This window comes from Geotrypetes seraphini, chromosome 14, assembly GCF_902459505.1.
Source record: "Geotrypetes seraphini chromosome 14, aGeoSer1.1, whole genome shotgun sequence".
Lineage (NCBI taxonomy): Eukaryota > Metazoa > Chordata > Amphibia > Gymnophiona > Dermophiidae > Geotrypetes > Geotrypetes seraphini.
In genome coordinates this window covers 4,715,692-4,733,834 of record NC_047097.1, presented here as the reverse complement: position 1 = coordinate 4,733,834, position 18,143 = coordinate 4,715,692, and the positions used below count along the sequence as shown (strand labels likewise).

At 39.1% G+C, this 18,143-nt stretch overlaps 1 protein-coding gene across 1 annotated transcript in view; it reads right to left on the bottom strand.

The window, feature by feature from the left end:
- Positions 1–3,722: 3,722 nt before the first annotated feature.
- Positions 3,723–18,143, bottom strand: part of IREB2 (iron responsive element binding protein 2) — a 52,278-nt gene continuing 37,857 nt past the window's right edge. The window contains exons 18-23 of the mRNA XM_033920303.1: positions 17,662–17,766; positions 16,094–16,236; positions 15,007–15,154; positions 14,799–14,921; positions 8,279–8,464; positions 3,723–6,183 (exon numbers count right to left, since the gene is read on the bottom strand). Coding sequence (XP_033776194.1) covers positions 6,073–6,183; positions 8,279–8,464; positions 14,799–14,921; positions 15,007–15,154; positions 16,094–16,236; positions 17,662–17,766 — 816 coding nt within the window. The 3' untranslated portion in view covers positions 3,723–6,072. The remainder of the gene's footprint in view (positions 6,184–8,278; positions 8,465–14,798; positions 14,922–15,006; positions 15,155–16,093; positions 16,237–17,661; positions 17,767–18,143) is intronic.

The window sequence follows — 18,143 nt, the reverse complement described above, 5'->3', positions numbered from 1 at the left end:
AACCAGGGAACCAGAGAAGAGGAGGTGGGGAGGGGAGGCTCTAGGATGTCACTGTGGTATGGTAACCTGGAAGGTACAATTTTCATGCTCAAAATACTTAGGCATAGATTGTTGTCATGTAGTCCTATGAAACTCCAAACGAGCACTGAATCAAATGCAAAAAAAAAAAGAATGCACCATGTATTAAGAATTGTTTGCACACTTTCTTTTAATACTTGTACATAATACAAACATTGGGAAATGTATTCAGACACTAGTAAACAAAAGCATAACTCTCCAAATCCAATGAGAGAAATAAGAAAAACAGTTATATTGGTTTTGATAGTGTCAATATTCTCTCGGACCAGATTATGTTTTGGCAAGGATGTAATATCTTTTATTGCTGTAGTTATGTTCACTTTTTTTTTTTTTAAATATCATTTGAATGTATTGAGTGCTGATTATTGTATTATTTGTTTGCTTATCTGTTGCACTTACACTGTTGGCTTTTGAAAATGAATAAAGATTAGTAAGGAATTCAATAAAATTTGACTAAATTTGTAAAAGCATAATGTATTTTTATCATCATATCTTTCTTTTGGTTTTTTCATCTTTACACATCCAGGGTGGTTGGGGGGGTTGGAGGGTAGGGAATAAATATTCATAGAGATATTTGGGTAACTTTAGTCTTCTTTTGTAGTATATCTTAGGTAATATTCTGATAATATTAGATGCAAGAATCTGAAATTATTGAATGATTTTTATGTTACCTGAACAGGAATTAGTGTAATGCCTACTGTTCTTTTAATTGTATGACACTGTTTTTGATTAAAAATCAAGAAAAAAAAAAGAAAATGAATAAAGATTTTTTTTAAAAAAAAAATGCCTGTACTAAAATCAAAGGCCATTTCCTTACTTAATGGTGACATACTATGCATTTAAAAACAGTTTCAGAGCCACACAAGGGAGGAGAATAAGTGTAGTTTGCCTGCTTTGTTTGGGGACATGGAGTATTTATTGATTGATATTCCACCTAATTTCCTAGGCAAATTACAACTCTACTCACGTAAGGTTCCTTTACGAAGCTGGAGTACTTCTAAATGCTAACATGCACTTACCTCAGCTTAAATAGTTCTGCGCACATGATTAGTATATGAGTCCTTACTGCCTAACAAAATAGGTGTCAGTAAGTGCTCTTGCACTAATTTATTTTAATGGGCATGTGCTAACAGCAATAGTGTATAGGCGAATTGGCCATTTTACTGTTGCAGTAGAAAGTAGTCATAGCTCATGCAACAAAGGTCAGACCAGTGGTCTATCGCGCCCAGCAGTCCGCTCACGTGGCAGCCCTTAGGTGCCCTATTTGAGTCTAATCTTACCTGCGTACGTTCTGGTTCAGCAGGAACTTGTCTAACCTTGTCTTGAATCCATGGAGGGTGCTTTTTCCCTATAACAGCCTCTGGAAGAGCGTTCCAGATTTCTACCACTCTCTGGTTCAATTAAGAAAGGTACAGAGAAGTCCAACCAAAATGATAAAGGAGAAGAAACAGCTGAGGGGAGATACGAAGGCCCATAAAATAATGTTGACCTGTACTTGCTGTATATTGCCTTAGTGAATCTCTTCATAAAGGCTGTTAATAAATCCCAATAAATAAATTAAATGAGTGGATTAGAACAGCTAGACGTCAAATCACTTGCTTCTTTTTCCATAAAAGGACTAGGGAGCATGCAATGAAATTGGAGAATATTCTTTTACTCAAACTCTGGAACCTGTTGCCTCAGAATGTGGCACAAACGATTAGCATAGCAAGGTTTAAACATCGTTTGGACAAGTTCCTGAAAGAAAAGTCCATAAATCATTAATGCGGACTTGGAGAAAATGCTTATTCCTGTGATAAGCAGCATGAAATCTATTTTACTCTTTTGGGATCCTGCCAGATTCTTGTTGGAAACAGCATTCTGGGTTTAATGGACCTTCAGTATGTGCCTGTAATGCAATACTTATTCTAGTAATAGCCACAAAGGTTTGGCATGCTACTCTACCTATTTACTAATGCTTATCCAGAATGAGTTCATCCACCAGCCAATGCTCAAGGAAGCCCATGCAATTCAGGCATAAAAATTATTCCACCTGAGTTTTCTGGGTCCTTCAGCTTAGCCTCACACTGCCCCACCACAGCCTTCAGGGCCACACATTCTGAAACAACCTCTATCCCAGTGTCTGCTTACATCAGATACCCACTGCTCCACTTCACCTCTGTCAGGGCACTGGAGCCCCTGCTGAGTTACTAACTAATTTTATCCAATTTTCCATCCAATACCTGTAGTATTGCATCTGTTAGCTGCTTAATCATGGATTCACATCACATTGTCCATTAGGTGCATCTGCCATCTTTGGTTTGGTAAGCCATGATTTTTCTGACAACTCTTTGACTGGTTACACTATAGACTTGAAATACATGATCCTTCAGTCTCATCCAATTGGCAAAATCACTGCTGGGAGACAAACTATGGATGGGGCCAGGTAGTGAAAGCACCCTTAAGAGTTAAGGAACAAATGCATCTACCTTGCTCAGCATGTCATGTGACCTCTAGCAACAAGGCTTTTAATTGTTGCAGAGTAGGAGGGAAGGACATTTGGGGCTGCATTTCCTGCTCTTTAAGGATTTCTAACTCTGACTTTTCTGTTGCAGCAAATAAATGCAGTCCCACAGTTGGTAGCAACAAAAACAAACTTGCAACAGGAAATTGTATCTATTTCTTTAACCCATTTGAATAAGGTGTTTATGGAGAGCTGCAACAAGGTCTCCCCTATATTTATTTATTTAATTTTCTATACTGTTCTCCCAAGGGAGCTCAGCATGGTTTACATGAATTTATTCAGGTACTCAAGCATTTTTCCCTGCCTGCCCTGGTGGGCTCACAATCTATCTATGTTTAAACGGGTTTTTATTGATGGCATGTACAAATCCACAAGAACAGCATAACAAAGCAACCTGTGTCAATCAAAATGGTTTTACAAACAAAGCCCCTCCCCTGCCCCCATTCCATGTCTGCGCAACCCAGCAGGATGGAGTAACAACAACTAGTGAGCAAGAACTGTGCAACAAGGAAATACCTGCAAACCCCCGTCTGTCATCCTTCAGGCTCACAATCTATCTAATGTATATGGGGCAACAGGGGATGAGCAGCATGGGCTTGAACTCACAACCTCAGGGTGCCAAGTACTCTCCCTATATCTTTGAGAATTGCATTGATTTGTAATAAAAGAAGGTTCTAAAATGAAGTCGAGGTGAATGCATGTTAAAATTTTACATACAAATGTTTTCAAGCCACTATGTACCTTGGCTGCTTTACAGCTGGCATAATCAAGTTCTTTTCAAGAAATGTACATTTTGATGCTCACCTGGAATCTAGGGTACATAGTTTTTCTTCTCAACTTGTGTGTGGCTTTGGGGGTAAAACTATATGCTTTGACTAATATAAAAATCAAGAACAACTTTTGGAAGGAGCTTTGGCAACTTTCCAAGAAAGATATTTTAGGGATACTTGAGCTAGTGGTTTAAAGAGGAACTTCCATGACCAGTTGGTGTATGAGGCCGAGATCCCAACTTGGCTGCGGTTTTCTAATTGCCAGTTTAGGGTTCATCAAACCAAGCATGAACTTTGGATTTCCTGCCTTTCAAATAAAAAGGTACATATTCAGTTAGCTAATGAAGCAGGGCTAAAAAAATATTCAAAAATAAGATTTTTTTTTTCTTTATTCAGTTTACTAAAACAAAAGGAAAACATTTCAAGCAGCTGTATGACAAGTACATCTTATACTTTACTTTCTATAAATTAACAGTAACGTAAATTACAATTGTTAACATTAAGATTGTCCAGAAAACTTTTTACTGCCATGTTGAGCCTATATTTAACTGAGGGTCCCTAAGTACCCTGGACAACTGAATTGTTCTGTGTTTGCTAACACAAGATATCATGTGCTACTACACATGGTGTGATCCCATCGTTTAATGCAGTGGGGAGGGGAAGTTGAGGTTTTAGTTGGGCTAGGATCACTTCCAGGGAGGAACAAATGCTATTGACCAGCTGAATGTACTGACCTGAAACCTGTTCTCCTCAGAGAAGGGTGGTTTTAGAACAAGGTGCCTACCGAAAGCACTATTTAATGTACTTGATTGAAACCTATACTATATAAAGGTGCCTAATTTTCTTTATAAATTATTAGCTCTAGTGGCCAATGTCTCTTAAAGGTGTGATCACTTATACCAGCACCTCTCTGTTGCAAGCACATGCGTAAAATATATTACACATGTACATATATGTGGCATGGTATTTTAAGAGGCCATTTTCAGGCAATTTTGGTGCCTAAAACTAGAAGCTCATTATAAAATTACCTCCCTCCCCAAATAAAAGGAATAACAAAGCCCTTTCACAGACCATTCTTAGCCTGTTTCCCAATATATGGACAAACATCAAGAAGCAGGCTATTTGCATGCTATCAGAGTTGATGAGACAGCAAAAGGACAGAAACCTGACTTTACAAATGGGGAGAAACAGAATAAAATCACAGAAGTTAAAAAAATAAAAACAAATGAAGCATCCTTGGGGCATAAATATTTACAATGCTAGCATTTACACACGCATGTGCACACATACTTGCTTATATGCCAACATGCCACATAACTGCTAAATGCTGAGCCACCCATTCTATTTCTATGTGCGACTAGGCATTTAGCGTGCACTGCTTGGCAGTGCAGCTTTGTAAAAGCCGGCCACAGTGCTTATTTGCAAGGGGGTGTACAGAGGAGTGGAGCATAGGTTGGACCCTGTGTTATGCACATATTTGTTGAATTTAGGGGCTGCCTAGATCCATGGCTGGTGTAAGTGCTCATGCCTAAATGATAAGCGCTTTCGGATCTGGTTACACTAGTAGGCACTTACATTTCTTCATAGAATAGGGTCTTATCAAGCACCCTGTTATAAATTGTCCCCCATGTGTTGTGTTACATGTTTTCATCTATCTACTTAAAAATTAATATGATTTATTAGCATGCCTCACAGTTCCATTTTGTACACAGGAAATAATTGGTTTGTGCACTTTAAAAATTCTAATGTGCATTAATTCTTTTAAATAAAATTGTCATCTAAAACAAACCAAAGGATGCCCGAAAATGGGGGGAGAAGTCTGAAAAATCCAGAGATGAACGTTTTTATTTGTGCATATTCCTAAAAATTATGCATATGCCTAACGATGGACAGGAAATGGAGGTCTGTTTGGGAAGGAAAGAGAAAACTGAGGCAGTAAAAAAAGGGAAGGAAGAACATATTTAAAAATTTGGAATTTTCAGCATTACTAAAATGACACAAGTAATAACTAATTAAAAGTTGAAAGGAAAATGTACCCTGATCAAAATTATACTTGAAACTGTTATCTCAAATGCTTCATACACTGAGACTGAATACACTTAACATAATTTAAAATAAGAGGACAGTGGTGCTGGGTGAATATAAAACACAATCTTTTTATAACTAGGCACTTTAGCTAAACAAATTATAATGAACAGCTCAAACTGAAGGTACTGTAAATGGCAAAGGCGTAGCTCGATAACATCAACTTGATAACATCAAGATGAGTACAAGCCTGCAAATCCAAATCTTACCTTTTCTGACAGGAAACACTAGTGGCCTCATCTCAGATGTTCAAACCCTCTCCCTCCTCCCAGCACCCCATAAATTGGCCCAACAGCAGTAAACAGCCTCATAGATACAAACTCAAACAGCTGCAGGAAGATCTTCTGACAATCTTGATTAAAGAATTCGGTGTTCTATTCAGTGAGATTATTTACAGACCAGTCCCATACGGTATCTTCCTTTTCACTTGTTCAATCAAACACACTGTAAAATGTCAATGGTAGCCATATTGATAGCACCAACTAGAATCAAGGATCTCAGGTCATTCTTGTTCTTTCATGTCCTTGGACAAAATGATCTTCCAAGCTCACTGGCACTGTGGTTCAACGTTAAGAATGTCAGGGTTCACAAGGCATTCACAGATTGGCCGGTACCTAGACCATAATTTTGCCAGTACTATAAAAATCTTCGGGCAACATAGTTTAATATTCCTCCATGTTTGTATAACGTAATTTCTACGTCAGTTTCAAACAAAGTGATCACGCTGAATACCTTTCCAGTGCTTACCTAAACAAAACAAAGAACATTGATACTGGTTAAAACTTTCCAACTTCATAATTTTGGTAGCAGTTTAGTTATCTACATTCTTTTTCAGTCAGAGAAAAGGCAAAGATATTTGAGTTATTCCTGCAAGCTATCATGACAAAAGACAACTTTCAATTACAGTTTGCTTAAATGCTCTGCACAGAATAAAGATTGTGTTTACACATTATCTAAAACTATATGGAAAAATAGCATCAAATAGTTTCATTTCCATATGTATTCTACATATTTCCATATGCTCTGGGTTCCATCTCTTTAGAGTATTTACTGAATAGACAAATTCAACCAAATCTACCTCCTCATGTTCTTCTAATCCAAGTTATGAGCTACACTATATATTTACTACAGAGCCAAACTACAAAAATAAAATTAAGCTAGTCTTGTTCTTCCCTCATAAGCAGTGACAAGTAGAAAACATTCTAGAACAAGAGTTCCCAACTAGAGAATGACGCGGTGACAAAATTCATCACCGTTACCGTTCCCGCGGATAACCGTGGGAAATAATCCCATGTCATTTTCTAGTGTCTATTTCAATCTCAATCCTTCTACACCAGCATTCTTCAAAGCAAAGCTTGCGGGTCAGTGGTTGTGGCCATTCATAGTCTGATTCTTTCCTCTTTCCTTAAAGAATGGCATGAAGATGGTTTCCCGTGGTTATCCGCGGGGACGGGAACGGTGATGAATTTTGTCACCGTGTCATTCTCTATTCCCAACCTCTGTGGATGCATAGATTCCTTAAGGAGGTGCATTTTTTTTCTTTTCAGTAATGCAGGTAAACTTCAATTTATGCTCAGAACAATGCAAATATAAAAAAGGAGAAGAGAGGATATCACCAGCCCAAATAATCCCCATCTGCTTCTGTACTGTTGTATCTTACCCCCAAGACTAACTTTATGGTGGTACAGACACCTCTGTTAACCTCCAAAATGTCTGTTTCCACCAGGAGCCTGTCTTCATTTTCTCTTTTGAATCCCTAAATTCACTTTTCTCTTTGCCACCCTTTCTGTAGAGGCAAAAGACAGGATCATGCCAACCTGCTCTTGATAATGTTGTACTGGTTGTTAGATTAGCAGGCAATTTTTAAACTTCTTATACTTGTTTTTTGGAATTTTTTATGATGTTGGATATAGATTTTTGAATACTTTGGCTGGATTCTCTAAATGGTGGCAGCCTTAAAAGCGACTGCCAACTGTATGTCAATCATGTGATGGTGCTGTTTACAGAATTGTGTCTCCGGCAAAGGTAGGCCAGGGTTTTCAAGGCCTACATTTCTGGCGCCTACCTTTGACATGAATCGCATGTCCATAGGTGCTTTATGGTGCCTAATGCTACTTATGATATTAGCCATGCCTATAGTAGCATTTGGTGCCATAAAGCACCTAAGGAGGTGCGATTCTGGTGCTTGCTGGCACCTTGAAGATCAGTTTAAATAGTGTTCTTCACTTAGCTTGGGTGCCTACCAGCACTGTTTATAGAATATGGGCCTTTGTACTTAGTAAGCAAATCTGGTCAGATCTCAGACTGAAGACTCCCCCCAGGAAAGAAATACAATTAACCCCTACCCAATAGCAATCAGTCAGACTGTACCAAGGGAACAGGAGTTCAGTTATTTTCCTTTTCAGAAGAAACTGAAAACTTGATTGTTTGAAAAATTATTGCACAGATTGTAAGTTTTAAATGCAAATTTAATTGAATTAGCCAGGGAGACCCAGAGTATGCTTGATTTGTTAGAGATTTTTGCTTTTATTTTTAACTTGTCAGGAAAATAGAGTAATTAGGGAAATACCCGTGAATAGGGTTTTGAAAAATCATTTTATATTGTACCTTATAATTACATTCTGTGAAAGTCTTAATGTGCCTATATTGTAATCTACCTAGTTCTCTTCGTGGGTATAGTGTGGAATATAAGTACCAAATTATAAGGTACAATACATGTACTTATAATCCAGAAAATACTCGACAGTTCTATACCGAGTATAGATTTTACAGATAATGTGGGATAAAAAGGTGAAAAAAGACAAATAGGCATTACTAGGAATTACATCGCATATACCTTTACCTTTACTTCCAATGTTATTCTGGGAGACAGCTCTGGAGGAAGAAATATAGAAAACTGCTCCTTGCCAGTGAGGCCCAAAGTTTCTGCATTCTCTCCAGGAAGAAACTGAAGTGGAACTATGCCAATTTCTACCAAATGGTCTTTATGAATTTTCTCATAACTTTCAGCTATAACAGCTTTGACACCCTATAACAAAACAAAAATAAAGTAATTTGGTTGGTTGTTTGAACCACAGTAATTTTATAACATATGAAGTATATCATGAAAATTTATTGGAACTTGGACTGGCATAGGTCAAGGGACGCCTATTTCTTTGAATAGTTAAGAGCACCTTCACCTTTCTGATGATAAAAGCTACTTTTCGGAAACAAACCATCTAGGTTTCCTGTGTTAACTGCATCTTTCAACTGAGCAGAGAACTGCTACATGCAATAATCATCTACCATGTTTGTGTTGAAGTACAAGTATTAAATTTGAACACTGAAAAAAAGGAGAACTGCATACACAAATTAGGAAGTATTGTGAGGCTGGAAGTTTTCAAGATTTCTGCTGCCCTCAGTTTACAGTATGGAACTCTAATAACTGAATTGGTCCTGGGCAAAACCAGATACTTTGCAGGCTGGGTGAGACACCTTTAATTGTTAAAAACAAAAATGAAGCATTCATATAAGCTACACAGCATTAGTTAATGCGTTGCCTGGTAACTGTGCAGACAAAGGAGGAGCTGTTGTAGTTCAGGATAAGATACAATATACTGGTGAGATCTTACGTCAACTTCAAGATACAACTGTGTATTGTCCTTTACCAATTGATCCTACTGCTTCTATTCGAGAACAGATTGTGGAGGTTGTAGGGAAAGGCTTATAACAAGGTTTTCTCACTTAACATTAATTAATTTTTTTGACACCTAAATTCTCTCGAACTCCTTTTTTATATACTCTTCCTAATACTCATAAAGATCTTTCATGTCCACCTGGGAGACCTACTGTATCAGCTAAAGGGTCTTTGTTAGAGCGGATTAAACAATATGTGGATCTGTTTTTGAATCCTTTAGTACCTATGACTAAATCTTTTGTGCAAGACACTACACATTTTTTTTGAAAACTCTACAGCAATATAGCCCAACTAGGAACACTATTCTTGTTACTTTAGATGTACAATCGCTATATACTAATATACCTCAAGAGGAAGCCCTGACAGTGCTCAGTTTGGCGTTAGAATCTCGCCCTCATCCACATTTGGTGCCTTCAGAATTTATCATTCAACCTTTATCGATTTCATTGAAACAAAACTTTTTTGTTTTTCAGAATGTGTTTTACCAGCAATGTAGTGGTACGGCTATGGGGGCATCATGTGCTCCATCTTTAGCCAATCTTTTCATGGCACATTTTGAAGAAATATATGTCTACCCATCTAGGTGGTTTTCACAGATATCGTTATGGTGTAGGACATCTGAAGACCTTTTGTCCTTTGTAGACTGGCTGAATTTATGTACCCAGACTATCAAGTTCACTTGCATTTTTTATCTGAGGAAGATATCATTTTTAGATGTCTCTATTGAAATCAAGGACTCTGGTTTTTTTACAACAGTAAAAACACAGACAGAAATACATTTTTGCATTTCCAAAGTTCTCACCCTGTTCATTTAAAGGAAAGTTTACCTAACTCTCAATTTTTACGTTATTGGAGAATTTGTTCTACCAAAGAAGAGTTTAAAGTTCAAGCGAGAACATTAAAAAATAAGTTGCGAGTTAGAGGCTATCCAGAACACTGTGTGAAGACGGCATATGCTGGAGCCCTCTATAACCACAGAGAACAACTCTTAGAATATTCTACTCCTACTTCAGAAGACAAGAGAATTACATGCATACTTTCATATTCCCAGCAAGTTAGTATGTATGGACGCAGCTTAAAAAAAAGTTTTGGAACGGCTTGTCTGTGCATTCATGTTTCAGAGACCGTTCAGTGACAAGAACATACAGGATCTCCTGAGTCCAACTAGCAAGGTGGCAATTGAATCCTCAACAGTGTTATGTAATGGCAGTGGGAGGGTGGGACACACCAAATGTGGACACTGTTCAGTGTGTGATGTGATGGAAGAGTGAACATCTTTTGTTAATCCTGTAGACCATAAAAGCTATACAGTACTCCCCCAATATTCGCGGGGGTTCCGTTCCAGAAACCCCCATGAATCTTGAAAAACTGCGAATATGGTTTTTCATGAGGGAGACTGGAGAGGGCAGCGGGAGAGGCAGGAGAGCGCAGCCGGAGCACTGGCGAGTGCAGGAAATCACTCGCTGTATGCTCCGACCGCCTCTACCTGCACTAAATCAGGCCTTACTAATGAGGAGCTGCATGTCAAAGCAGCTTCTGATTGGATAAGGCCCGACTTAGTGCAGGAAGAGGAAGTCGGAGCATACAGTGAGTGATTTCCTGCACTCACCAATGCTCCGGCTGCTCTCTCCTGCTGCCCTCTCCTTGTTGGCGGTTCGCAGTCGGAAAATACTGTGAATGACCAGGACCTCCAACCGCCGACCGCGAACGACTGGGGGAACACTGTATACTATACAGTGCAACTGATTGCGAGAGCTGTGGGGTAGTATATATTATTAATTGCCCCTATCAAAAGCTTTATGTTGGGCAAACTTCCCGGACATTTAAAACAAGGTTGATAGAACATCGGTCCTGTCTTTTTAGAGAACAATCAGAAGCCCCACTTGTTCAGCACTGTTTGGATTATCATCATAGTTTTCAAGATTTACGATGCTGGGTCCTAAAATGTGTGGTTCCTTTAGCCTGAGGTGGTGGCTTTAAATAACTTTTGTTACGCAGAGAACAGTGATGGATATTTTCTCTACAAACATGTGTACCCATAAAATTAAACAGCTGTGTAGAATGGAGAGCGTTTTTCTGACATGATTGTTTGGAAATGTTTTTTGTCTTTTTCTTTTTTGTATATCTTTGACATGCATACACAAGGATGTCAATTTGGAGTCTTTTTGAAATGTCACGACATCATCACATTGACGCGTGATCATGTTTGCACACTTAAGCCGGAAAGAACGCTGAGGGGCCATTTTACAATAGGTGGTGAAGCTGGATAATTTACGCTGTGAGCTGGACTGCTTTGTGTCTTTTTTTTTTCTTTGAAATAGAGATTTAAAAGAAAGATGCCTTATGTATTACTTTTTTCTTCTTTTTCAGAAATTCCCTGACGAAGCTTTTTGCGAAACAGGGAGCCTTGTTGGAAATTGTGGTATTAGTGTGCAGGCGGTGGAGATTGAATAGCTGCTCTGCACCTTGCTTATGCTCCACTTTGCGGATTTTTCCTGCTTCCGAAGCCCAGTACTAAGAAGACTACTTTTTCAGATAAGTGTGATGATATTTTGATATATTTATAAGATAGCTGCAATTTGAAATACATTTTTCTACTTGTCTTGGAGTTTTTAACCGAGGATGTGTCTTACTGTCTCAAAGTTGATATTTTGAGATAGGTTTGTCTAAATGGGAAGTTGCATTTTTGATAAAACACCCCTATTAGACACTGAGGTCTTTTCTCCTGTTTTGTATATCAATTGTATGTTATATTGTATGTAGTGTTGGGTTGATTTTTGGAAGGATAGTATTGCAGATACAAATCATCTTAAACATATTCAGTATGGATCTCTTGAAAATCTGAGGCACTTGAAGACCATATCCTGCCATTAGTCCAAAACAAGTTACTATAACCTACAAGCAGTAACAACGATTTATTTCCTTTCAAATGCAATTATATGGGCTCTTTAATTAGACTTCCAGTTTCTAAGAATTTACTATATTTGCTATGATTTAGTTGTTTGCTTTCAGAGGATTGAGATTTTGTACCATTCAAAGGACTATGAAAGTGAATAAAGCATAATGAAAGAATTAATTTGTGGCCAGTGATCCTGCACACTGGCCATAAGGTCATCCAGACCCTGGCCGAATGGCAGCTGGTCACTTTAGAAGAATCGCCAGACCACTGCCGGATCCAGAGCATCCTGTGAGCTAAAACAGAATAGGCGGAAAGTTTAGCAAAGACTTTCAAAATGTCATACAAGGTATCAGGCAAACGCCAAAAGTCCAACAGGCCAAAAAAACACTGGTTCAAAATCACACAAAAAACAGTAGGAACAGACAATGAACACTCCACATAGGATCACTGATGTAAAAGAGTCTCGTTTATTCCAGTAAAAGACATACACAAACTGTGGATCCAACACAGCACTGTGTTCGGCGAATAAAAATGCCTGCATCAGGGGTCACTGATGTTGTAATTCGCAGATAACAAGTCCTTTGTTAGTACAAGGCTGGATCAATCAAACACAAAAAGTTGAGCACTAAAAAAACTGTAGAAGCAGTTCCTGAGTGTCAGGATCATGGCGCAGCTTGGAATGGCATGTCTGAGCCATGAAGAAAAGGCCGATGCCGCCTGAACACCAGCGGCTGCCAAATCAAACAGATGCTTAAGGACAAAATCCACACTGGGGAGAGAAGTACACTTGGGGACCTGCGTCACCGAGGCATCCATCTTTGGGGAAGCAAACCACTTGTTAAAGGCCAGGGAATAAAACTGCGCCACAGTGCGAGCACAGCGCAAGGGACCCTTATGAGTGTTTTCGATGTCCATTAGAATCCAAACGAGGTCAGGGTGATTACATTACATTAGTGATTTTTATTCCGCCATTACCCTGCGGATGATCAGGAAAAGAGGCAAATTGTGGCCTCTGGTCACTCATGAGGGAACATTCTGCAGCGACAGGCAGCTCAGGCTGCAGCTTTAATGCCTGTAGAGATTCAGAGATCAAATCCACAATAAACGCGTGCTTTAAAAATCTGTATAAAGTGGGACCCTCCCCAATATCAGGGGCTCCACAGTGATCCAGATCCTGGAGAACTACCAGATCTGCCACAACTACGTCTTCCTGCGAAAGCAGATATATAGAAAGTGAATCTGGTGCAACCATGGGCACTACTTGCGTATCTGCCAGCACCCCTTAGGGGAGTCAAGAGAAAAGACCCTTCACCACAGTCACAGGGGTCCCTGTACCAAACACAGAGGCCAGCAAAAGGAAGGCAGGTAGAGACTTCCCCCCCCCCATTATGCCTGATAAAGCATATCAACAATCTGGGGAAACCCCATCCTCCACGGCAGGAGCTGACCCCTGCGCTCCAGTTGGGGACAGTTTGTTGGATTTACCAGGTTTATCCCGAGACTCACCTGCGTACTCCCCAAGGCCCCCCCCCTCAATGCCATTTTCGTGGGAGTTGGGACAGAAGGTGCTAGAAGACCTTTGATGGAGGTCAAAGGCATCAAATCCGGGCAAGCCTTTCCCCCTCGTGGGCTGCAGCACACGTGAAGTACGGCTGTGCATCCGACAGCCATCCACTGCAAATGAGGCATGAATCCATGACATCCTGCTCTGGGGAAGTCATCTTTGTGGTTTTCTTTCAAAAATGAAGCTGGCAAATATAAAAAATAACTTTGAAATCAAATCTGGAAAAAAAATCTAAGATGGCCACTGAGGGCCTGTTTTGACAAAAAATAGCCTGGGAAAACTAGAGAGAACCCTCAAAAACAGATTTTAGAGGTGAGGTGGGATGTACGGCATGCAGGGAAACCACCTAAAACCCTCTTTTTAAAGACCCCCTGAAATCTCTGATTCAAGCCATTAGCTTGTACCCAACAAACATGTGCTGACAGGAAAACACTGCAACCTGTACTCACTGTGACGTGCTGAATGAGGAAAAACTGCAGACAGTGCTGAAAACAACTCACAGGGAGATCCTTTGCCTTAATGAACTGGAAATCTAGATTTCAAATCTTCTGACTGCCCCATCGGCCTGACCACCAGGGCCGGAGACCTCCACCACCCTTGGACACACTGCGCAGACTCCTGGCAGAGGAACGTAGTCTGGCTTTCATCCTGGTCACGCCTCCACAGAACTGCTCAGCCTGAACTCTACCCACTCACAGACGAACCTGGGGTGAGGCAAGCTCCCAAGGGAGTGGTCCCTGAGCTCTGGTCTGATGCGCAGGCTGACTAGGGGGCTTACTGAGAAACAGACTTTTTCCAAAGGTCTGCGATCTCCCACAGTCAAGGATGTCCCTGCAGGGAACCTCCACAGCACGAGGGTGAAAACCGCGAATGCAAAACATTGAAACTACGTAAAATAAAATATGAGCAGAAAAGATAGATTCCTACAGCCTGGCTTATAGGAAGGAAGACAGAGGAGCAGGATAGTGGCACAGTGATGAGATATGAGGAGAAGGGGTTTAAGCCTTTGAAATTCTGAGGCTTCCTACAAAGTCCTGGCAGATAAAGGGAAATAACCCACTGGTCCCGGAATAACGTGGGATTGTACAAAAATTTTATGTTTAACAAAGATCTAGTTAAGATTGCATACAAATATAAAATAATAATAGTAAGAGATAAAACAATAGTAATTTATATTCAATCATTTCTCTTTCAAAGTCAGGATATCTGAAATCAAAACATACCAGCAAGTAAGGTCCCTTAGCAGCCCAGTCTCTTGAACTACCAGATCCATACTTTTTTCCTGCTAGTATTATCAGTGGAATACCTGCCTTCTGGTACAGCTCTGCTACCTCAAACACATCTAGCTGCAAACAAAATAGGGAGAATTAGATATTTTTTGATTGCAAACACACTGCCACTCCCACCCCTAATAATTATGTTCATACTTACCATCTGTCCTGAAGGGAAATGAATAGTTTTAGGACTAGTTTTTCCAATAAATTTGTTGAATAGCTTAATATTTGCAAAGGTGCCTCTTGTCATTACAGCATCATTACCCCTTCGAGCACCATATGAGTTGAATTCACGAGGTGTGAGGCTAAGAAAATAAAGTAAAATTGTACTTAATATTTGGGAGAGAACCTGACTTACGTTATATGTTGTAATTTCTCCTTAATACCGGACAGTGATGTATAACACATTCTTCGTCGTACTTCAGTTGAAATGAAACTGGTGCTGTAAGTGACCTTGGGTATGGACATTTGCAAGACCACTAAAATAGCTGGCTTATTTACTTGTTTGTTTAGTCAGTCTACTCAACAGAAAGGCAGATAATTATTAATTCTTGCACATTTAGGAATCATTATACTACTAATGATACTATATTAGCATATCAAAGTATGATTCAAATAATTCCTATAAGAAAGGATCAGAAGGATTACTATGGACTTCCATTTCTAGACTTCTATAGTTGGTCATTATTTCTAAATGTTTTTCAATGAGTTAAAAGTCATAAAAAGAGTCAAACCAGAAATGTGAAGAGTTCCCGTCACTTGTCTAAATGGAGTAGCAACCTAATGGTTAGTGTAGCAGCTTGAGAACCAGGTTTGATTCCCACTGCAGCTCCTTGTGACTCTGGGCAATCACTTAACCCTCCACTACCCCAGATACAAATACAGTAATATATACACTGCTTTGATTGTAAACAAAGGCGGTATACCAAATCTAATCCCCTTTCTCTTAATAAGCCTGCTGAAGAGGTTTTTTTAAAACTCTTTTGTGGGGGTGGAGGAGATGGTGGGGAGAGAGATATTCATTAAAATATCTATAGACTTTTATTTTGAGATTAGAAGGTGAACCCCCCCCCTTACACATACAAGTTACCAAAAGGCCAGATGTACTGAAGATTTCTTCCAATTCTGTTTCTGAGAAAGCTGCATAATACAAACAGCCCAAAGTGCCTTAATGAAATGTAAGCAACTTTTTTGTTCAATAAAGCTATGACTGGTGTAGATGTAAATACTCAAACTGTTCCTACCCTCTATTTGTTAGATATTTAGCAGCAGCACTATTTCTTGCAATGCTTCCAGCAGGCGATATATGGTCTGTAGTTATACAATCTCCCAAATATAACAAGACATGTGCATTTTTGATGGCCTGAGGAATAACAGGTTCTTTGGCCTAAATGAAAAGGAAATAAAAGTCAAACAGTAAGAATGTACTACACATGACTAATAAATTAAAGGTCAAGAAAGAAATATTAGCATGGGAAAAGTTTATCAATTATATTATGAATTTGCCAAAATAAATTAAAGGTCCATCTTTCATATGGATTCTCAGTGGTAAAGGCACCCCTGAGAATTACCCCCTTGTGGAACATAGAAGGTAAGAGTTATACCCCCCCCAATAAAAGAATGCCCTAACTTTTGGGTACTTTGCTCTATTTACTTTGCAGATGCAAACATGACATCAGACATTGCCAAATTTTCAGAAGTAAACTCCACTGGGAGTTTTGTGGGTACAATATACCTAAGGCCAAATAGGACCACAGAAAAACTGAAAACTAGCTTCCTTAAACTTCTCTCATTTCAAGCAGAGGCTTCCAGGTAGCAATCAGTTTAGTGGCAACTGTTGCAATTTCATACTGCTTATTTGGATGCATAGAAATATGGAATATGGTGGTGGATAAAGACCATATAAGCCTATCCAGTTCTATTCCCTCCCATTGTTCTTGAATTCAGATACACTCCTTGTCTCTACCACTACCACTGAGATGCCATTCCACACATACATTATCCTTTCTATCAAGGACTAATGAGTGGTGGATACAGTATGGCATCAGATGGGGCAAACTAAAATGCTGAATTGATGTTTCAGACATCTTGGAGACTGATTTGATATAGCACTGCAGTACTGAAAGGATAAGCCAAAATAATGTTGGCTTGTTTGGCTTACTAGTTCAAGAACTCAAAGTTAAAACTATTCTAGAGGTACTGTAGGTTCAGTGCAGCAATTCTGTTAAACTTGAAGAGCTTTATTATAGTTCTAAAAGTCTTTAATAGCTCAAATTTACATGTTTTGTTTGCCATCTCAATATTTCACAGAAATTAAACTAGTACCTGCTCATCGTAAGAGGTTCTGGCACGAGAGGCACAAAGCATTGTGCTTTTCTCCTTTTTTTTCCCCTTTTTTTTTAACAAAGCACAATAGTAGCAAGAATAAAAGCTCCTTACCCGAGAGTTGACAAAACAATTTGAAAATGTGTGCAGGTCCTTCTCTCCATGAACAGAAGGAGACCCCACAATTATTTCAGGGGAGGCTATTGGAATGCATCCCAGGTTAGGTCATTATTTTTCTACATTAGCCACACAGTAGCACTTAACACAGTTTAGTCAAAGGGCCCTTTTGTTATTTTAAGAGAGAAAAAACATAAGAATATTGTCTGGTGTTTGACTTAACTGTAATACTGGCTTTCAAAAGAAAAAGTAGCTATTCATTTATCGATCCATTTACTTTCCAAGATTTCCAGGGGTGGCTTTGTTGAGATGTATGTTTATCCTTTCATAATTTTTCAGTTTATTATAGTTAAGATGATTATATACTCACAAGTTTATAAAAAAATGAAGGACACCTGATGTAGGTGGACTTGCAGTCCCACGGAAACAAAATGGAATCTGGCGCTTCAAGAGAATTCCATCTCTTATTTTTTTTCTAGGGAAGGAAAAACAATATTCATGTTAACAAAATGACAAACACCTCTTAATCCATTTATTTCATTTAACAAAGATGTAGAATGTAAAAACTTGCTCTTTTTTGTTTTAAAATGCTTTTTAGTCCTCCCTCACTAGACAATCACATCCCCACAAACCTTGATTTTAAAAAGAGCATGTAGACAGAATATCCAGTCCTCTGACCGAAGCATGAGCTGAGTGAAGGAGAAATTAGGTTCTTACCTGCTAATTTACTTTCTTTTAGCCTCTCCAGACTGGTATAGGTATCTTACAAGCGGGTATATATCTCATTATGACCAGCAGGTGGAGACTGAAACAGAACTGTGGAATAGTACATAATAGGTGCCTTTCCCTATT